This window comes from Patagioenas fasciata, chromosome 19, assembly GCF_037038585.1.
Source record: "Patagioenas fasciata isolate bPatFas1 chromosome 19, bPatFas1.hap1, whole genome shotgun sequence".
NCBI lineage: Eukaryota > Metazoa > Chordata > Aves > Columbiformes > Columbidae > Patagioenas > Patagioenas fasciata.
In genome coordinates this window covers 4,128,152-4,145,254 of record NC_092538.1, presented here as the reverse complement: position 1 = coordinate 4,145,254, position 17,103 = coordinate 4,128,152, and the positions used below count along the sequence as shown (strand labels likewise).

The window sequence follows — 17,103 nt, the reverse complement described above, 5'->3', positions numbered from 1 at the left end:
GCGTGTAACTTGATTTGCAGCTCAGCTGATAACCACGGCTACTGAAAACAAGGGTTAAAAGTCAACAGCAAAAACCCAAATTCACCTTCCTGCCCCCGTTTGTACCTGTGTCCAAGCAGAAGGAATGTGCATGCAAAGTGGGGCTGGGCTGCCCCATGCAATTAGGGAAATTGTGGATTTTGGCCCAAAATAACAAGCCAGTCCCTAGGCTGGCAGCTCTGCAGGTGCCCAAGGACACACAGGTCAGCTCCACAAAACCTCCCTGTCATTTGGGCAAGGCCAAGCCAAGGGTGGAGACAACTCCCTGTTAAACAATAATAACCAAATTTCAGAAATCACTCTCATCAGGACCTCCAGGCCGGCTCTTAACGCTTCTTAACAGCACCCGCTGCCCAAACGAAGCTGACGGCACTGTCTTCTCCCCTAGGATGAACCTGGGGGAAAAACAAACCAAACCAAACCAAACCATGCGTCAGCTTGGAAAATAAAGTAGGAAAGCAGCCACACGGCCCTGCAGCCTGGGCACTGCCACCCACCGGCACAGCCCCTGGGACGTCCCCACGCTGGGGACAGGGCTCTGCCTGGCACCTCCAGCTTTACCATCCCGAAGGGTCACAGCAGCACCGGGAAACCATCCGCCTCACTCCAGCCCTGCAGTTTGTGCATGGACAGACAGACAGACAAGAGACCGTTTCATGTGCAAGCTCGCGAGCAGCTCCCTGCGCGCAGCTCTGCGGCTGCAGGGAGCTCAAGATCCCTGCTTTTAATCGATGCTGTGTTAATAAGAGGTGTCTCGCTGCGGCTGGCAGGGAGCAGCGAGGCGATGGCAGCGCCGGTGCCAGCCCTGAGCCGCGTTCCCAGCCCACAGGACACCGGGCAGCTGTGACACCGGGCTGGGACCAGCCACCAGGGAAGGACTCGGTCCAGGGAGCATCACTCCCTTCTTAACCCCCACACAAGCACTTGCTTGGAGAAAAAGAAGCACCTTATTTTTATGCCCATACGGATTTCCAAGTGCCCTAATTATGATTTAATATGACTCCTACGCCATGGATGTTCTTGTTGCCTCCCAGCAGCGTTCTGGAGAGCTGGTCCCTGGCTCGGTGGGGATGGTCATGGCTCCTCCGAGAGCTCAGGCTGCACCAACCTGCTTGGCCATGGTCTCCCATGGAAAGTGATGCTTATGAGGGAGAGATGCTTCTCCCTTGGCTACAGACGGCAAATCCATGAGCTGGATTCTGCCCCAGGTGTGGAACTGAAGGGAAAGCTCGGGATAACACCAATGGGAAGTGGGGCCAGGGTCTCATCACCCTCTCCCTTCCACTCCCTGCTTTGCAGGAGACCAGGACAAAAATAATCCCTTTCACCTGGCTGATTGTTTAATAAGGGAGAATCATTCAACAAGAAAAAAAGAAATCATAATAAAAATATGACCTAAGTAATATAACAGGACTTTAAGGGATGAGGGGAACAATATTCCTGTAAAGCTTTTAATCATTTATGGTCACGAAGAGCAGTGACAGAGGATTTAGGAAGGGGGGGAATAAAAAGGAGGAAAAAAAACTTCACGGCAAGCGCTAGGCTTATTGAAATCAAATTAAGACGTACGGCTAAGTTGTTTGTCTAATCAAAAGCCAAGTAATCTTTAGGAAAACTGGGGTAAACCATTCTTACAGCAGTTAGGGCTGGTGGTAGGGAGTGAGAGGGGTAGGATGGGTGCAGAGCATTTTACTCCCATCCCCAGGGCACCACGCACCCATCCTGCTGAAATCCCACCCCATGGCACCCACCACAGGGTCGATTTCCCCATTCCAGCCCACAGCAGGGAGATAGGGGCTCAGCCCCAGCCCCATCCCACCTCCACACCCCAACTCACACCCCTGGGGTGACTCAGGGACCATGACGCCGCTGTCACGGGGCCAAAGTGAATGTTTGCAGATTGCTTTTATTTTTTCAATATTTAAAAAATTAATAATTTAAACAACTAATATTTACTTCTTTCTCCCCTCCAAATGAGTTTGGTGGGCACAGGACAGGTAGTGCAGGGACAGGGGTGCTGCACTCCGGCCGGTGCGGGACACGGGCAGGGATCCCGTATGGGCCGTCACCTGCTCGGCTCTTACGACACCTCCTTCCTCGCCTCGCTTCATAATCCTGGGAAAGATGATAAATTTGGCCCCGGGGGAGTTTCACTTGTGAATCACCTGGGCTGCAGCGAAGGAAAAACCAGGCACACAGGGAGGTTCCTAAACCCCTGGAGAGGCTCCCCCAAACCTCTCCATCCCCCCAACTGCTGCTGCGGGCAGCACCTCTCCCCAGAATAAACATCCTCCAGTCTTGTGCGCTGCGTCACCATTTCCAAAGTGTTCAGAGCAAACAAAACAGTGAAAAGAAAAAAAAAACAACAACCCAATCACAAACAAAAAACCAAGATGACGACACCCCCCACAAAGGAAATTTCCGAGCAGAAAACTGTGTTACTGTATCCCTGAAATTATAAACGGGTTTGATTAGGAGAAACCGAGGGGAGCTTGCACGGCACGGCTCCTGGGGCTCGGTTCGGGGTGAAGATGGGTGCTGTAACCTCCTGGTGTTTATTTAAGAGCTTTTGTCCCCCTTCCTCTTGCTCACCTTTTCAAGCCCTACAGCGATTTCCAGCCCCATGCCACAACCACAAGCAACAGTGTTTTATTTATGAAGCTGAGCTGGTGTTTCCACACTGCCATGGTGGAGCGTGAAGAAGGACCTCTGCTGCCGTCCTCCCCACCGCTTTCTCCTACAAATCCTTATTTAGCATAAACCCCAAAATCTGGTTTCCCAAAGGGAGCCATGCACTCACCCAGGACTCACAAAATTTGGCTGAACTTCTTGCCGGCTCTGCCCACACCCTGCGCTCCTCTGGGCTGCCATTGCCATCATCAAAAAAAGAGGCAACAAGCCTTTTTCTGGGGAATTACCCACAGCCAAACCCAGTGCAGAGCAGGAGACACCGTAAGATGGGACCAGCCAAATGCCCAGGAGGGACCGAGGGCATCCTGCATCTACATCTTCTTATACTGCTTTCTACCAATTCTGGTTTTAAATCAATTGGGTGATTTATTTCTCTTTTTTTCCTGCATCTCTACTCTATCTTAGAAATGTAACCCTGGCGATTTTCACCGCATGCAGCACCTCCTGCAATGAGGACACCAGACCACTCAAAACCATCACAAGGGAGCAGCGCAGAGAGCCCCAGACAGACAAACAGACGCTGCCACACGGACATCACAGCATCACCATGGAAATCCCCCCCGCGCTCCCGGTCGGGATGTTTATAAAGCCTCTGACAGCGTGGGCTGGCTCCCAGTTCAAGAAGCCAAACGGGAATTGAAATTAATGAGATCTTGGACCGTTCAGCAAAACCAAGACCATCACGCTGGTCCTGCATGCAGCTCCACGCAAGAGTGGCTGGAAATTTGGAAATTATTTGCTTATTTGTTTTTCCAGGAAAATTCTGCTTGTTGCTTCAGCCAGGCTGGTGAGACCACCCAAAAACTCTCTCTCTCTCTCTCTCTCTCTCTCTATATATATATATATATATATATATTTAGAAGTAGGTCTTGAGGTGGATGATGTGTCACCAATCCTCCCAGGGAGAGGAGGGACAGCCTGGGGCACATTAGAGCAGGGGAAGGCACTGCCGGGGCATTTTTGAACATGGTGTTTGGGCTTCTTTGGCACCCGAAACGCTTGATGAGCTGTGGGACGTTGGGCACCACATTCAGGTGCCTCCATCCCCAGGACACAGGGAGCAGGACCAGCACCCACAGCCTGTCTGGCGGGAGGTGACACCCCCAGCATGTGACTGTCACCATGACCCACACGTAACGACGAGACAGCAGTGATTTTATTTGTAATTGCCTTTTACTCTGGGAGGGTGTATTTAAAGGAGATTTTAAAAATTACACCAGCCCTGAAGGACATTTAAGCAATTAGCCTTGACTATCATTAAACACGCTTTAAAATCCATCAGGAGCCGTCCTGATCGGAGCCAGAGCAACTAATGTCCTCTGCTGGTGCTGGGATAGCATCCCCCTCCCAGCTAGGGGACCATCCCCTGCATCCCCACTGGAGACACCGCTCTGGGGCAGAACTCATGCTAAGGGTTATCTCCATGATGAGGAAGGGGCAGTGATTCCAAAGGTATTTGTCTGTCCGCCTACATCTCAGGGACTTCTGAGGTCCCTTTTCCGGCAGCTGGTGGTGCCCAGCGAGCCAGAGTCGCTTGAGCAAAAAGCCCTGGAAACCACACAAACCACAGCGGGGTGAAAGCCAGGGGTAGAGACCAGGCTTGAATTTCAACTTGTGGGTTTTTTTCTAATCGTTTAAGCAAACACCAGTATCAGCAGAGCTGGTGGGTGCGACCAAAGCCGTCCTGGGTGCGGGAGCTCCGCGGCTCAGCCCTGTGCTTGCCAAATAACTGGCCCGGGGTTTTCACCGCAAAAGTAGAGATTTCTGCTCTGTACAGGCGACTTGCTTGCAGCACGATGGCTTCAACCCGCCTGGCTAAACCCTAATCCCTTCGCCCAATTCAGCCCCCGCAGCCGCCTCCTCTCCATCCCGCACCGGCACAGGGTGAAGCTGCACAACTTGTGCCAGGGCGGTTTATTCCTTCGTTAACGATGCTTCGTTAGCAGGTGAGCTGCGTGGTCAGTGCCGATGCCAGCGGTACAGCAGACAACCGGGGCATTTGCAAAACACCCAGAAATCATCTCAAATGCCTAAACACAACCAACCCTGCCCAAAATTCCTAATCTCTGCCCCATATGCGGGTGCCCCTGTGGCGCAGCCCTCCTGGGGTGGCCAGGGGGCTCTTCTGGGGTATCCTGGGTGCTGCCCTGCCCTTGTACCCACTGTGAAAAAGCAACTGCCAAGGCCACATCTGCATCCCCCAGCCCCAAACCCCGGTCCGACTGCTGCCCCATAACCACTGCTACATCTCCCCCCACATCCACAAATTCCCTTCTTTTTGCTGCTTTGCAAGGTGCTGCCTTTTTGCAAAAGTTTGAAAGCAGCAGAGTTGGGGGCAAAAACCCTCTGGCATGGGACAGAGAACCCAACTGCTCGTGCCCACATCCCCACTGTGCCAGCAGCCCTTACCTTGCCGGGTCTGCTGGCTCCTCCAAACCCCGTATTTCCCTGGTCTCCTTCCAGCTGGGTGCTACCGGGCAGAACCAGCTCCCACCACCAGACACCTCCTCCCCTGTTCTATTTTACCGACAAAACCCAGGGCACCTGCTGTAAAAGCTCCTCACGTACACGCCGGCACCACAACGACAACATCCACCGGCATCGCCGCCTCGGCTCCGCATTCCCGGATAATCCGGCGCCTGCCGCGGTTTAGTCCCGCTTATAAAAGACGCAAAGAGCAACCCAGGGGCTCCCGCGGGGGGACGTATCCACGGTAGGAATTTAGCCTCCCCCCCTCCAACCAGGGCGTTGCATTCTGCTGCCGCCTTCATTTTCTTAAGCCTGGCCTAGGCGCGCACACAAATATAATATAGTAAAATTATAGTAGGCTTCTGTGTAGTGCAAAGAGAGACACATGAGGATCAAGTGCCCTTCAGAAGCTGCGTCTCATCTCCCCCGGGATAAACACTTTCATGTCACGGCGGCTGCTGGGGGGATCGCTCTGCCTGCAGAGCTCGAGCAGCGCGGCTTGCAGCTCCAGACAAGTTTCCACGCCGCAATCTCACGGCAGGCAGGCGCAGAAGCTCCTGCTTCGAGCAACTGCCGCTTCATTTATTAAAGAAAAAGGGAAAAAGAAAAGGGGGATGGGGGGAAGTAAGTGCTAATCGGAGCGTTGCCACTGTTGCAGGGAAGGGATGCTGTGAGTATCGTGCCTGGAAAGCGGCCAGGGCTGAGCTGGATCCTGCCTCAGCAGCGAAGCTGGAGATGAGCTTTATGGTGCCCGATGGGCGAGCAAAGGGACCTGGGTGCTCGCAGGACCCCCAAGGCTGAGCCTCCCTCCCCAGCCCCAAAACCCATCCCGCAGGGAGCCCAGCACCCTTTCCCATGGCGGCAGTGGGTCAGCCTGGACAAAACCCGGTGTTTGCAGTTCCTAGAAGGAGCGTTGGGCAGCGAGGGCCGGGATCCAGCATCCCAGCGCTGGGCTCAGGTTGCACTTCCCAGAAGCAGGCGGCACCAAAATTAGCAAGCGACTAATTCTGCCCCTCAGTACATCCCCTGCCCCTGCACCGCGGCGACTGCTGGTGCTCGCGAGATGCCGACAATCCCTTTCCTAGAGAAAAAAATGAGACTAAACAAGCCCAGAAGCCACAGGACAACCTACAAGGCAGGTCTAGGGGTTGCACCAACCTCCGTTCCCAGCCCCATATCCCCTTGCACCCCTTTATTGACACCGGGTCCAACTCTGCACCCCCAAATGGGCACTGGGCTGGGGGTGAGGAGGGCAGATACAGTTTCCAGCCTCTGGTTTGGCGGTGTGTAAGCTAACGCTGGGGTTATTTAAAGCCCGAGTTTTAGCAGCGTTCAGCTACTGGTTGCGTGATCAGGATAAAAAATCGCAATCCTAATTCCTGGCCCCCCGGTGCCTATGGCAACTGGTATCCGTCTCCTTGGAAACTAATCTCGTGGTATTTGAACAATGTACCAAGGGCCTTTAATCTCCCAAACACTGTAAATCTTTATTCTAGCCTGCTCTCCTCCTACCCCAAGAGCCAACATAAAAAGCCTGTTGTTTTCCATGCAGTCACTGAGAGCCTAACTTGAATTATATATTACACAGGCACATGGTTTTTTTGCTTCCTCCCCCTCGACTTTTTTTCCCCTCTAAATTAAAGAGAAATCCCATGTGCATGATGCCCGCAGGTGCTGCACCACCAGTCCCACCGATTTGCTTTCTCCAAACAGCGCGCGATGCCCCGTGCCGGCTGTCACCCGTCTGCATGCCCACCTTGCGTCTGTCTAACTGGGTGCTGCTCCAGTTAATAGCAATAATAATAATTCTGAATTACCTAGCAAAAAAAAACCCAACCAAACTGCAAATATACAAAGACACAGACCCCAGCCTGGGGAGAATGAGTTTGCAAGGGCTCAGCAGAGGATCATCTGCCCCAGTCCTGGCTGTGGGAGCAGATGCTGCAGACACCTCATCTTGCTCCTCAACGCTCAACCCTGATGCTTTTTTCTTTTGCAAAGCTGCTTTTGATGGCACCTGTGGCCCTGTCCCCCGCATCCCAGCCCCAGCCCACGGCCAGCACTGCTCATCACCCGCTTTCTGCTCTGCCCAGGTAATTACCTCTGCGTAAGGAGGTCTCTGATAGAAAGCCACTGCCTAATCTCATTATGTTTTAATTTTATCTCTAATATTTCTCTCTGGTTGCTGGTGTCTCAGTATTGAGTATTCCCTGTTTTATGGGACAGGCTATTTGCTAATCCCAGGCCCAACACTCCACCACATAAATAAGCTCAATAAGAAAACCAAAATGGCTTTCTAAGGGGAGGAGAGGAGGCTCAGAAATGGGAGAATAGAATCATAGAATGTCCTGAGTCGGGAGGGATCCACAAGGATCACTGAGTCCAATTGCTATTCCTGCACAGGACAATCCCTAAATTCACACCCGCACCCCGAGCTCCCCACTCCTGCCTGCTCCCTTCTCCCTCATTTTAATTTTATTTTATGGAATGCGAATCGGGCATCCCGCAGGGGCAGGGGGCTGTGGCAATGCCCGGGCACCACCACCACCAACGGAGGAGCCTTTGGTGCCGCCAGGCCTGCACCCGCCCCGTGTCGCCTTCCAGTGAGCAGGGATGCTGTCAGCAGCGCCGGCCCGGCCGGAACCCCCATTTCCTTCCCAAACAGCCTCTGGCTGTGTCACCAGCCCCGAAACCTGCTGTGTCACAAGCAAACCCCACTATTACCTCGCGCTATCAGGGCTCGGCATCACCGTCGGCTGCCAGACACAAACAGCGTGGGTGCAGCCGTCACCCTCCGCTGTGAGGTGACGCGCCAGGAGCCGCCGGGTCCGGCTCTGGCTTCCCCAAGCCCCAGCATCACGGCTGGGGCTCAATGTCGGGTCCTCATGTGCTGCTCCTGCACTCTAGGAGCAGCAGCTCCTCAGTTGGGGGTCCCTAGGGGTCCCTGATCTGCGGCTGGGCTCCCCAGAGGCTGGTGGAGTCCATCTACCTCCAGTGAGGTGTCATCTCCAACATGACTGTCCCTACCGCTCTTGAGCGGACATTTGCCGGTGTCTAATACAGCTTGGCTGCACATCACAAAATTTCTCCCCACCGTATTCACAAGGGCTCAGCCTTTTTTAATGCCATACCCCAAGCACCATCAGCCCGGCCACGCCGGGTGGCAGCCAGCCAGCAAGTAAGGGACAGACGGACAGACAGATGGGGACAAGTGCGCGCCCAGAGATGGTGATCATCCCAAATTGCTGATGTCCCGGCGATGCCTCTGCTCCGCAGGGCGGCCCATGTGCATTGGCGCCTTCGCTTGGGAAGGACAACACAGGGTGCTGGGGGATCCGCGGTGGTGCTGGGGTCCTGCCTCACCTCTCAGCGCCGTGTGGGGTGCGGTGGGGTGGGGAGGGTGGAGGCGGCGGGAGCAGCTCTGATAGCTGGCGGTTTGAGCTGTGACTCAAAGGCGGCCCGGCTGGTGTCAGGGCTGGTGTCAGGGCTGGTGTCAGGGCTGGTGTCAGGGCTGGTGTCAGGGCTGGTGTCAGGCTGGCCCCGGGGAGCTCTGCGAGGGTGCCCCAGGCCAGGCAGGATCCGGCCCTAAAATACAGTGGGGGCCTCTCCCAGATGCTTCTGCTCAGAGTCACCCTGGGACGAGGTGACCTGGCCACTTGCCACCTCCTCCCTCCTGGCATGTGCTGGTACTCGGGCTCCGGCGTGACAGCTTGGGCCAGCATTTCCCTGATGCCTTGACCCCCCAAAGCACACAAGCCCCTTCTTTCTCAGGGGAAAACTGGCCCCGGATCAACTCCCTGTGACCTTGGGGACATCAGCCTCGTTGGTGAGCCAGCTCAACTCACTGATCCTACAGCCGACCACCCCAGCCTCTTGCCCCACTCACCCCATTTCGGGGCACTTTACCAAGAAAAATCGGTCAGCAGGAGTGTTCCCCAACACCAGCGAGAAGGGGCCACCCCAAAAGCACAAAGTCCCCGCGGCGTCAGCAACACCACGACACGGCGCACGGGCATGGCGGAGCCCCAGGTCTCGCAGAAACACATGCTCCCCCTGCTAAATTCCAGCTTAATTCTCATTTCCATTGTGTTATGAAACACATTATCTGTTGAAACTAAGTCAACAGTTGTTTGCATTTACGTGTAAACACAGTGAATATTAGGAACGGGGCCAGCATTATATTTGCATATGAAATGCTGCCTGCACTGCCCTCTCCCCCTGGCTCTTCTCCATCCCCACAGTTATAGACAAGAGGATGCGGGGAGATGGTGAAATCTAAGACCAGAGCAGCCTGAGAAGCAAAAAACACCCTTTTCCCCCTCTCTATTTTTATTTTCGTGCAGCAGGAGAAAAAAAACATCCCTTTAAACCCACATAACGCACCGACACGCACATCCCTTCATCTTGAGCCCAAACCAAAACCACTTCAAATTCCCAATGATACGCATATCTTATCAGGCCCGCTTTGCATAGCGCATAAATATTTATTTGCTTTTAATCCTGCAAAGCAAACCTGCCTCGTGGCACATTTCCCTTAATCGGCAGCTCTGGCACCCAACGAAGTGCCAAGAGAAGCGGCGTCCCAAATTCGGTGCCTGTTTTAGGTGCAAGGGCAGGGAAAGAGGAACCTGAAGCATCCGTTGTCTCTTGGGGTCCCTTGGGTGGGTTCGGGGGGTGCCGAGGCAGCTGTAAGGCTCCCTGGTTCCTCACCGCCAGGGAAACCAAGTTCCCAGCTCAGGTGCCTCATAAATAGAAAATCAATACACGTGCACCACTTTTTGGGTGCTGGGAGGAGGCTCAGTGCAGATGTAGCCCTGGGATGGTGATGCTTCCAGAAGAGGTGATACCAGAAGCAGGGACCAGCCCCTCAAAACAAAATCAAAAGAGATTTTTGGGGGTGAACAAAGAGAGATCACCTTGTCCCGGGGAAGGCAGAGGGCACAGAGTTTGTTCTTTGGGTTCGCAGCTTATTTTTTCACACGTGCGCCGCTTGTTGGCTTGAAAAATGGAAACCCTCTGATGTCTTCACCCGTGAGATGGGAAACGAGGGGCTGCGCTGCTGGGGACCGGCTCACACGCTCCGTCACCCCAATCCAGGATGCTGCCAAACACAGATCCACACCTCAAACCTCACCAAGACCCACAGAGCCTCACATATCACAAAACTTGTGCAAACAGATAAAAATATCAGAATTTGCAAATACCAAATCACCCCAACACCAAAAGCCCCCTAATTGCCTCTTGCTTCAGCCAGAAGGATGGGAAGCAGCGCGCTCACCTGCATCCATCCCCACTCTGCTGCAGTCATGGCATTCAGACCAGGACCCACAGAGCCTGAGATTGTGCATTAATTTAATGAGTAGCAAGCAATTAGGCAATGGGTGCCTGATGCCCAGCAGCGAGGGTGCTGAGCCCAGGGGACCCGGTGAGCTCTCGGCACAGCTCTTGGTGTCACACGCAGCCACCTAGCAGGTAAACAGGGAGCTACTCTATAACGGGCAAGTAAATATTTAAATAGGTGGGTTTATTTTGGCTGCTATGCCACTGTGCCTTGTCCTCTGTGAAGCTGCTGATCCGGACAGGGCCCAAAAACCTGATTAAAAGCAAAATGCTGTTTTTCCCCAAGATGCAAGAAAGCACCTTAATCTCTCCACGAGGCCAGTGATGTGGGACCGGGAGGAGAAATGGTCCTGATTGCCTTACAAGAAGCTTTCCCAGGGTGCCAAGTGTGATCCTGCATCTCTCCAGCATCTTCAAGAAGCGGTTCTCACAGCCCAAAACCAGGACCCCCAGGATAACAGCACCCCAAGGAGGGGCATCGCCCATCCCCACAAATGCCTCTCCCAGCTCCCCCGCTCATCACCTCGCTGCCAGGGATACGAAGCCCCCAAAGAGGCCATCTGGCTGTCCCCAGCATCCTTCCAGCTCCTCAGAATATCAAGGGCAACACAGAGAGTCAAGCAGAAACCAAAATCAATACCGAGAAGGAAGGTTCTGGGCTGAAACGCCTTTCACAGCATTGCTGGTGAGAAGCGGGTTAGTGAAGGAGCTGGGGGCAGGAGAGAAAACCCCCCACACCCCCACAGCACGTGAGTTTGAGAGGAGCAGCATTTGCTGTAAGGTTTTCCACAGGCATCACCGGGGGTTTCGGGGGGGAGCACACAGCGGGGTGCAGACCCAGCCCGGCACCCCCGAGCCTGATCAGACTATGAGTGAAGAGTCACATGGAGGAGGAAGAGGAGGGAGACCCCAGCACTCCTGCCTCCCATCCAGGTGACACCAGCATACAAACAGCTGCTGCCTTTTCGATTTTGGGGGTGCGGAGCCGCAGGGAGGGGACACACGGGGACAGTGTCAGTCGGGAAAGCTGGCATCCCAGAGCATCCTCAGCAGCAGCTACCCGCAGCACAGACAACCTCCGCATTATTTTTAATTATTGGGCTTAAAATAATAAAGGATGCCTACGTGCTCCGGCGCATCGACGGCAAACCCAGCACAAGCCCAGCTGTTAAAAATAACCTATTCCAGGAGTGCGGCTGCAGCCACTCACAGGCACCCCCGGCCCCGTGGGATGGATGCTCTCTGCTCCATCCATCGGCATCACCGTGCCAGGTCCATGGTGCCAGAACATGAGTGAGTGTGGAAATATGCATATCACATGCAGAAAAGAGTAAAATATATATATTTATATTCAATGATACCTAAACTGCTGTGGGAGGAAGAAACAAATCACGAAAAAGAAAATGTATTGGCGATGAAGCCACAACCCAAGCAGCCTGCTTTCAGAGCACATTTCAAGATGAGGGGATTTGTGCGCTATAAGGTGTGGAGGGCACGCAAGCATCGCCCTCGCCGGCAGCTAAAGTGGAGGAAACTTTTCCATCGCTGCGGCGGCACCGGAGCCAGCTTTCATCATGGAGAGCCTCGCATCACGCAGGCAGTGATAGGGCTGGATTTCGGCAGGTGTAATTCCCACGGAGATACAGACCTTGTTTTTCAACAAGCAGCAGCATCGTACATAAATTACAACGGCAAACATGGGGAAACAAAGAGGTTTTCAAGAGAGCGCGTAATCCTCGAAGGGGCGGCTCAGGGAAAGCTGAGGGAAGATGACATGGAAGAGATGTGGGGTTAATCTCGGGCTCTCCCACCTCCCCATAAAGGAATAAACCTTCGGGTAGGTGGGGAAAAAAAATAATAACCCACCTGAACAATAAGTATTTGAGGAATGCAGGATGGAGGTGGGATTTCTCATGACAGATGCTGGGTGCCTGCTCTCCCCTGCAGCAGCATCCATCCCAGAGCTGTGGGAAGGGCATGGGAAGATGCTGGATCCATCCCAGAGCATGGGAAGGGCACAGGAAGATGCTGGATCCACGGGAAGGGCATGGGAAGATGCTGGATCCATGGGAAGGGCACGGGAAGATGCTGGATCCATCCCGGAGCCGTGGGAAGGGCACAGGAAGATGCTGGATCCATCCTGGAGCCGTGGGAAAGGCACAGGAAGATGCTGGATCCATGGGAAGATGCTGGATCCATTCCAGAGCCAGGGCTTTGCTCCGGGAGCTCGCACGGGGCGGGCTGGGGATGCACCGTGATGGGTCGGTCACCTCACAGGGCACTCAGGTCACGCTCCCCTCTCCTGTGCCTTTTTTTTTTTAACCCTTCTCTTTCTGAATAAAATAAATAAATACAACCTGACACTAATTCTAATGGTTTTGATAAATGTTTAATGTCCTGTTAAAGGTCTCCTGCCTCCTGCTCCCACTGCAGACCTGCACTCAGAGCACAGGGGCGCTGGGTTTGCACCGCACTGTTCCCTCAGGGTTCCAATGCCCGCACGCCCCTGTCCCCCCTGGGAAGCATCAGGCAGGGCTGGCAGGGACTGGTGGGTGCTGGGACAGCCCACGGGCCACCAGGAAACCATCTCCTCCCCAAAAACCTGCAGCGAACCCCAACTAAACCCCTGCTCCCAATGCAAACCCCCAGCTGAGCTTCACCTGCAGGCAAAAGGGGTGTTTGCATTTTGGGGGGCAAAACCATCACGCTCTAATGCAGGCTAAAATGCTGTAATTTCACTCCAGGCATTTCTAGGCATTTTTCTCCCAGAAAGAAGAGATGAAATTACAGTGTGAGGATGCCCCTAAAGGGTGCGGAGCAATTTATTTCCAGTGATCCTCCTCTAATGAAGCTAATTTATAACCTTGTCAGAAGGCGCATGCAGACTTGGGGCACCGGTGCGGCTCCCTTCCCCCCCCCGCCTTTCCCAGGATGAAAACCTCCAACCCAAACCCCAACCAGGATGTTTATTTAAGGCCCAAAACCCCAAAGGCACTTTAAACAAGCAGAGTTCCTCACATATTTCGCCGACCAAGCGCATTTCCAACTATTGCAAAAGGGCTTCCAGCGCCTGGGGGGGTGCGGGGTGTCCCTGCTGCCATCGGGACAGGGGTGTCCCACTGCTTGGATGGCAGCAAGGATGATGCTGTGGGACCCAGGGACCTGGTGGCATCTTGGGGTGTCCCTGCAGACCAGAGGACCCCCATGCATTGGTGTTTCCACAGCTGGGCAACGGGGTGACCCAGTTTTTTGGGGACTTGCCGATGACCCCGACGCCATCCCAAGAGCTCCGATGGGAATCGGTCCCACCAGCTGGAAAGGCTCAACAGCTCATCGCCCGGCTGGCTAAATGGGAGGAAACCATAAGAAAAAGCCCTTTCTCCATCCATGCCAACCGCTCATGTTTCTCCCAGGACACTCAAGACCCACAGCAGACACAGCACGAAGGAGCCGGGCAGCTTCTGTGGATGGTGGATCCTCACATCGCTGTATTTACCTAACGAGATATTGTAGCCCTCCAACAATAAAGCGAGAGTACTCAAAGGCAGCGGACAAGTCCTCAGCTCCGACGACACAGGTGCCGAAAATATATATATTTGATGTATATATAAACATTATTTCAGAGGTCATGTTAATACGCTGAATTTTTTCCACATACTAAAACACATGTGACTTGTATGCACCAAAAAAATGCATACAATTCAATGCTTTAAATCCTTCTTAATGCTGGGGTGTGGCAAGAACCCGAATCTACCTGTCCCAGGGCTGTTCCTGCGGCCAAGGACTGTCATTCCCCGTTTCCACGGCAAATGGGGTCCTAGCCTGCTAAATGCTAATGCAATAAAAATAATTCCCACATATTTAATCATTCCCAGAGCTCTGGGTAGAAATGATAATCAGGTCCCTACTAATGAGGGAGACATAATCCTGCCTTTCCTACAGGTTTCTCCATCGCTGGCTCCTACCCTGCAATAAAACAAGCAGAAAACCGACCCGATGGGGAGGTGCGTGACTTTGATGGGAGCGTCCAGTAGGTCTCCATAGCCTGACCGCAGTGGGGACAGTCCCATAGTGCTGGTGCCGGGGGAGATGTACCCAAATACCCATCCTGGGGGGCTCAAACCTGAGCGCACCACATCCTTCAGGGTCCCTTTTGGGAAGGTGTGAGTGGCAGCATCCACCCAGGGCAAACCCAACCACTGCAGCGGGGTACAGACCAGCACCCAGAAACTCAGCCCAAGCCTCATCCTAAAGTTTTCGGCATTTTGGAGGCTCTTCCCAGAGGTGGGCAGGCAGGGGCGGGCAGCACCGGCCTCACCAGCACCGCTCCCAAGTGCCATCATCACCGCGCTGTGCCACACGTGCTCTCAGCACCGAGCCCTTAAAACGTGGCCAGGTTTAATTTCCAACGCAAGGATTACCGCTAATTATAAGCAAGGGTGGGTTTACCCAAGGGGCCACCTCCATTCCCAGCATGACGGCTGCAGCTGTCCCCTCCGCCCAGGGACAAGCCTTTGGTGCCACCAGGCTGGAGCTCCAGCAGTAGATGAGCAACCTGGTGGCCCACGTCCCATCACGAGGTCACCTCACACAGGCACTAAGGAGGGGGTGGTTTCCCATGCAAATGCAGGCGGAGATAGAGGCAAGATGCCAGCTCAGCTGAAACCTCAGCAAAGGGAAAGCTTTGAGGATTTTTGCCTTTTTTTCCCTCCCATTTCTTTTAGCAAAGGAGACGGAAGCCAAGGGCTCCTCACTGGCCTTGCCACTGGCATGACCATGGTTGGGATCCCACGCATCCATCCCCTGCCTCGGCTAGGGATGGGGCTTAGCTCCAACCTGTCTGCCGAACAGCTCTGCTCATGTAAAGGCATTTCTCAGCTCTTCTTCAAACTACCCCGGAAAGCTACTGAGCGCCACACGTTTCACTCAGAAGTGTGAAAATCCCTCCAACCTCTATCGACCCGTCACAGGGGGAGGTTTCTCCTCCAGGAACATCAAACTCCCCTGCTAGGCAGGACACGTAACCCCTGGCAGCCATCAGCATGCACCAAGAAGTGCAAGAAAGATTCAAAACCTTAAAAGTTACAAAACATCCTGCCCATCAGTTTCCCCCCTCCCCATCTTCAGAGGGACCTGTGCCCCGGAGCACTCTCTGAGTCCACAAGTTCTCCAAGAGCAGATCTAAACAAGTCCATGGTGACCACCATGAGCACTTGCACCCAATGCTTGCGTGGGTCAGGGGCACAGCCAGACCCCGGCATATGCCATAGGAGATGTCACCTGTGGGCAGAGGACATCCAGGTTTGTCACCTTCAAGCTTCCGGGGCTGAGGAACCAGGCACGCAGGTAGGTGCTGGATGACACATTTTCAGGACTGTTCCTGGGTCCACATCGACCTCCCTGCGGGTGTTCGCTCCTTCTGTTATTGTGGATTTATAGAAAATGAAGATGAAAGCACCTCGCCCCTCGTGTGAGAGGTGGAGATCAGCTCTGGGGAGGGAAGCCCTGGTAAAGGACAGTGACATCCCTGCAAACACGCAGCAGCAGAACGATGCTCCTTGCTGGTCCCCTCCTCATCCTGCTGAGGTTAATTCTGCCCTCAAACCAGCCAGACCAGGGCAGAAACAAGGCAACGTAAAGCCAGAAAACTCAAACAGAAGCTGTTTGCCTGCAGGAATGTAAACTCCACCTTGGTGGGGTTGCTCTTGAGGAGTGGACTTGTGTTCCAGGTGCTTTTCCTCACAGCATCCTACCTACGGGAAAGCCTTGCTGCCACCATAGGTAGGTCCCTCGGAAACCACCGCCAAAGTGTTTGCAAAGCAGCATTTGGCAGCAGCTCCCAAACCAGGACGAGACATGAGGGTGTCCCACAGCAGCTGCTTTGGGAGATTTCTCTGGCAGTGTCCGCCCCTTCCCAGCCCACTGCTCCACCACCACGGGGGCACCGCGCGGCTCCCACCTCCTCCACACACCGCCCAGACTCGCTTGACATTTTTCTCCTGAGCTCAAAGCAAATTCGACCAACAAGGCTGCATTAAGAAATGAAGCATCAAACCGGTCCCAAAACAGTGAGCAAAAAAACCCCAAACCATAAAGAGCACCTGGACCCTGGCCACCATGCAGCCCCCAGCCTCCTGCTGCTTCTGAGCAGATGGAGCGCTCCTGACCCCTTTTTAAAGATGATGCATGAAGAGATTTAAGTAAAACATGTCCTGCAAAGGGATGGGCTGCAACGGGGTAGCGCGAGGTCCTGGGAAACCTTGTTCCCATCTGCAGACCTGCCGCCTTCCAGCAAACCTGCAGCCGGGGCTCTCGCTGCCCCCAGCCCCGCTGCTCAGCCCAGCATCCAGATGGACACCAGAGGTCCTTCCCTACAGCTTCCAGCTGGGCTCTTCCCAATAAATTAATCAATAAATACATTTTTAGCTCTTGGAGGGTATCTCCACCCTTGGAAAGGGCTCCCAGTAGGTCCTTTCCTCTCCTCCTCCCTGTCCTCGAGGGAAAGGTTCCTGGTGGTGGCAAACCCACCCATGTGTCTTCAGCATCTGCCTCCGCTCCCCTCAA

The 17,103-nt window shown here is 54.0% G+C and overlaps 1 protein-coding gene across 14 annotated transcripts in view; it reads right to left on the bottom strand.

The window, feature by feature from the left end:
- Window positions 1-17,103, bottom strand: part of GTF2IRD1 (GTF2I repeat domain containing 1) — a 63,301-nt gene that overhangs the window by 42,820 nt on the left and 3,378 nt on the right. For 7 of the 14 annotated variants that reach the window (XM_071816859.1, XM_071816865.1, XM_071816867.1 and 4 more), the window contains exon 1: window positions 5,275-5,364. The exons of 3 other annotated variants lie outside the window; for them this stretch is intronic. In XM_071816859.1, coding sequence (XP_071672960.1) covers window positions 5,275-5,322 — 48 coding nt within the window. In that variant the 5' untranslated portion in view covers window positions 5,323-5,364. Of the gene's footprint in view, window positions 1-5,139; window positions 5,229-5,274; window positions 5,365-17,103 lie in introns of those variants that run through there. 4 more of the 14 variants (XM_071816858.1, XM_071816863.1, XM_071816861.1 and 1 more) reach the window with 2 other exon arrangements.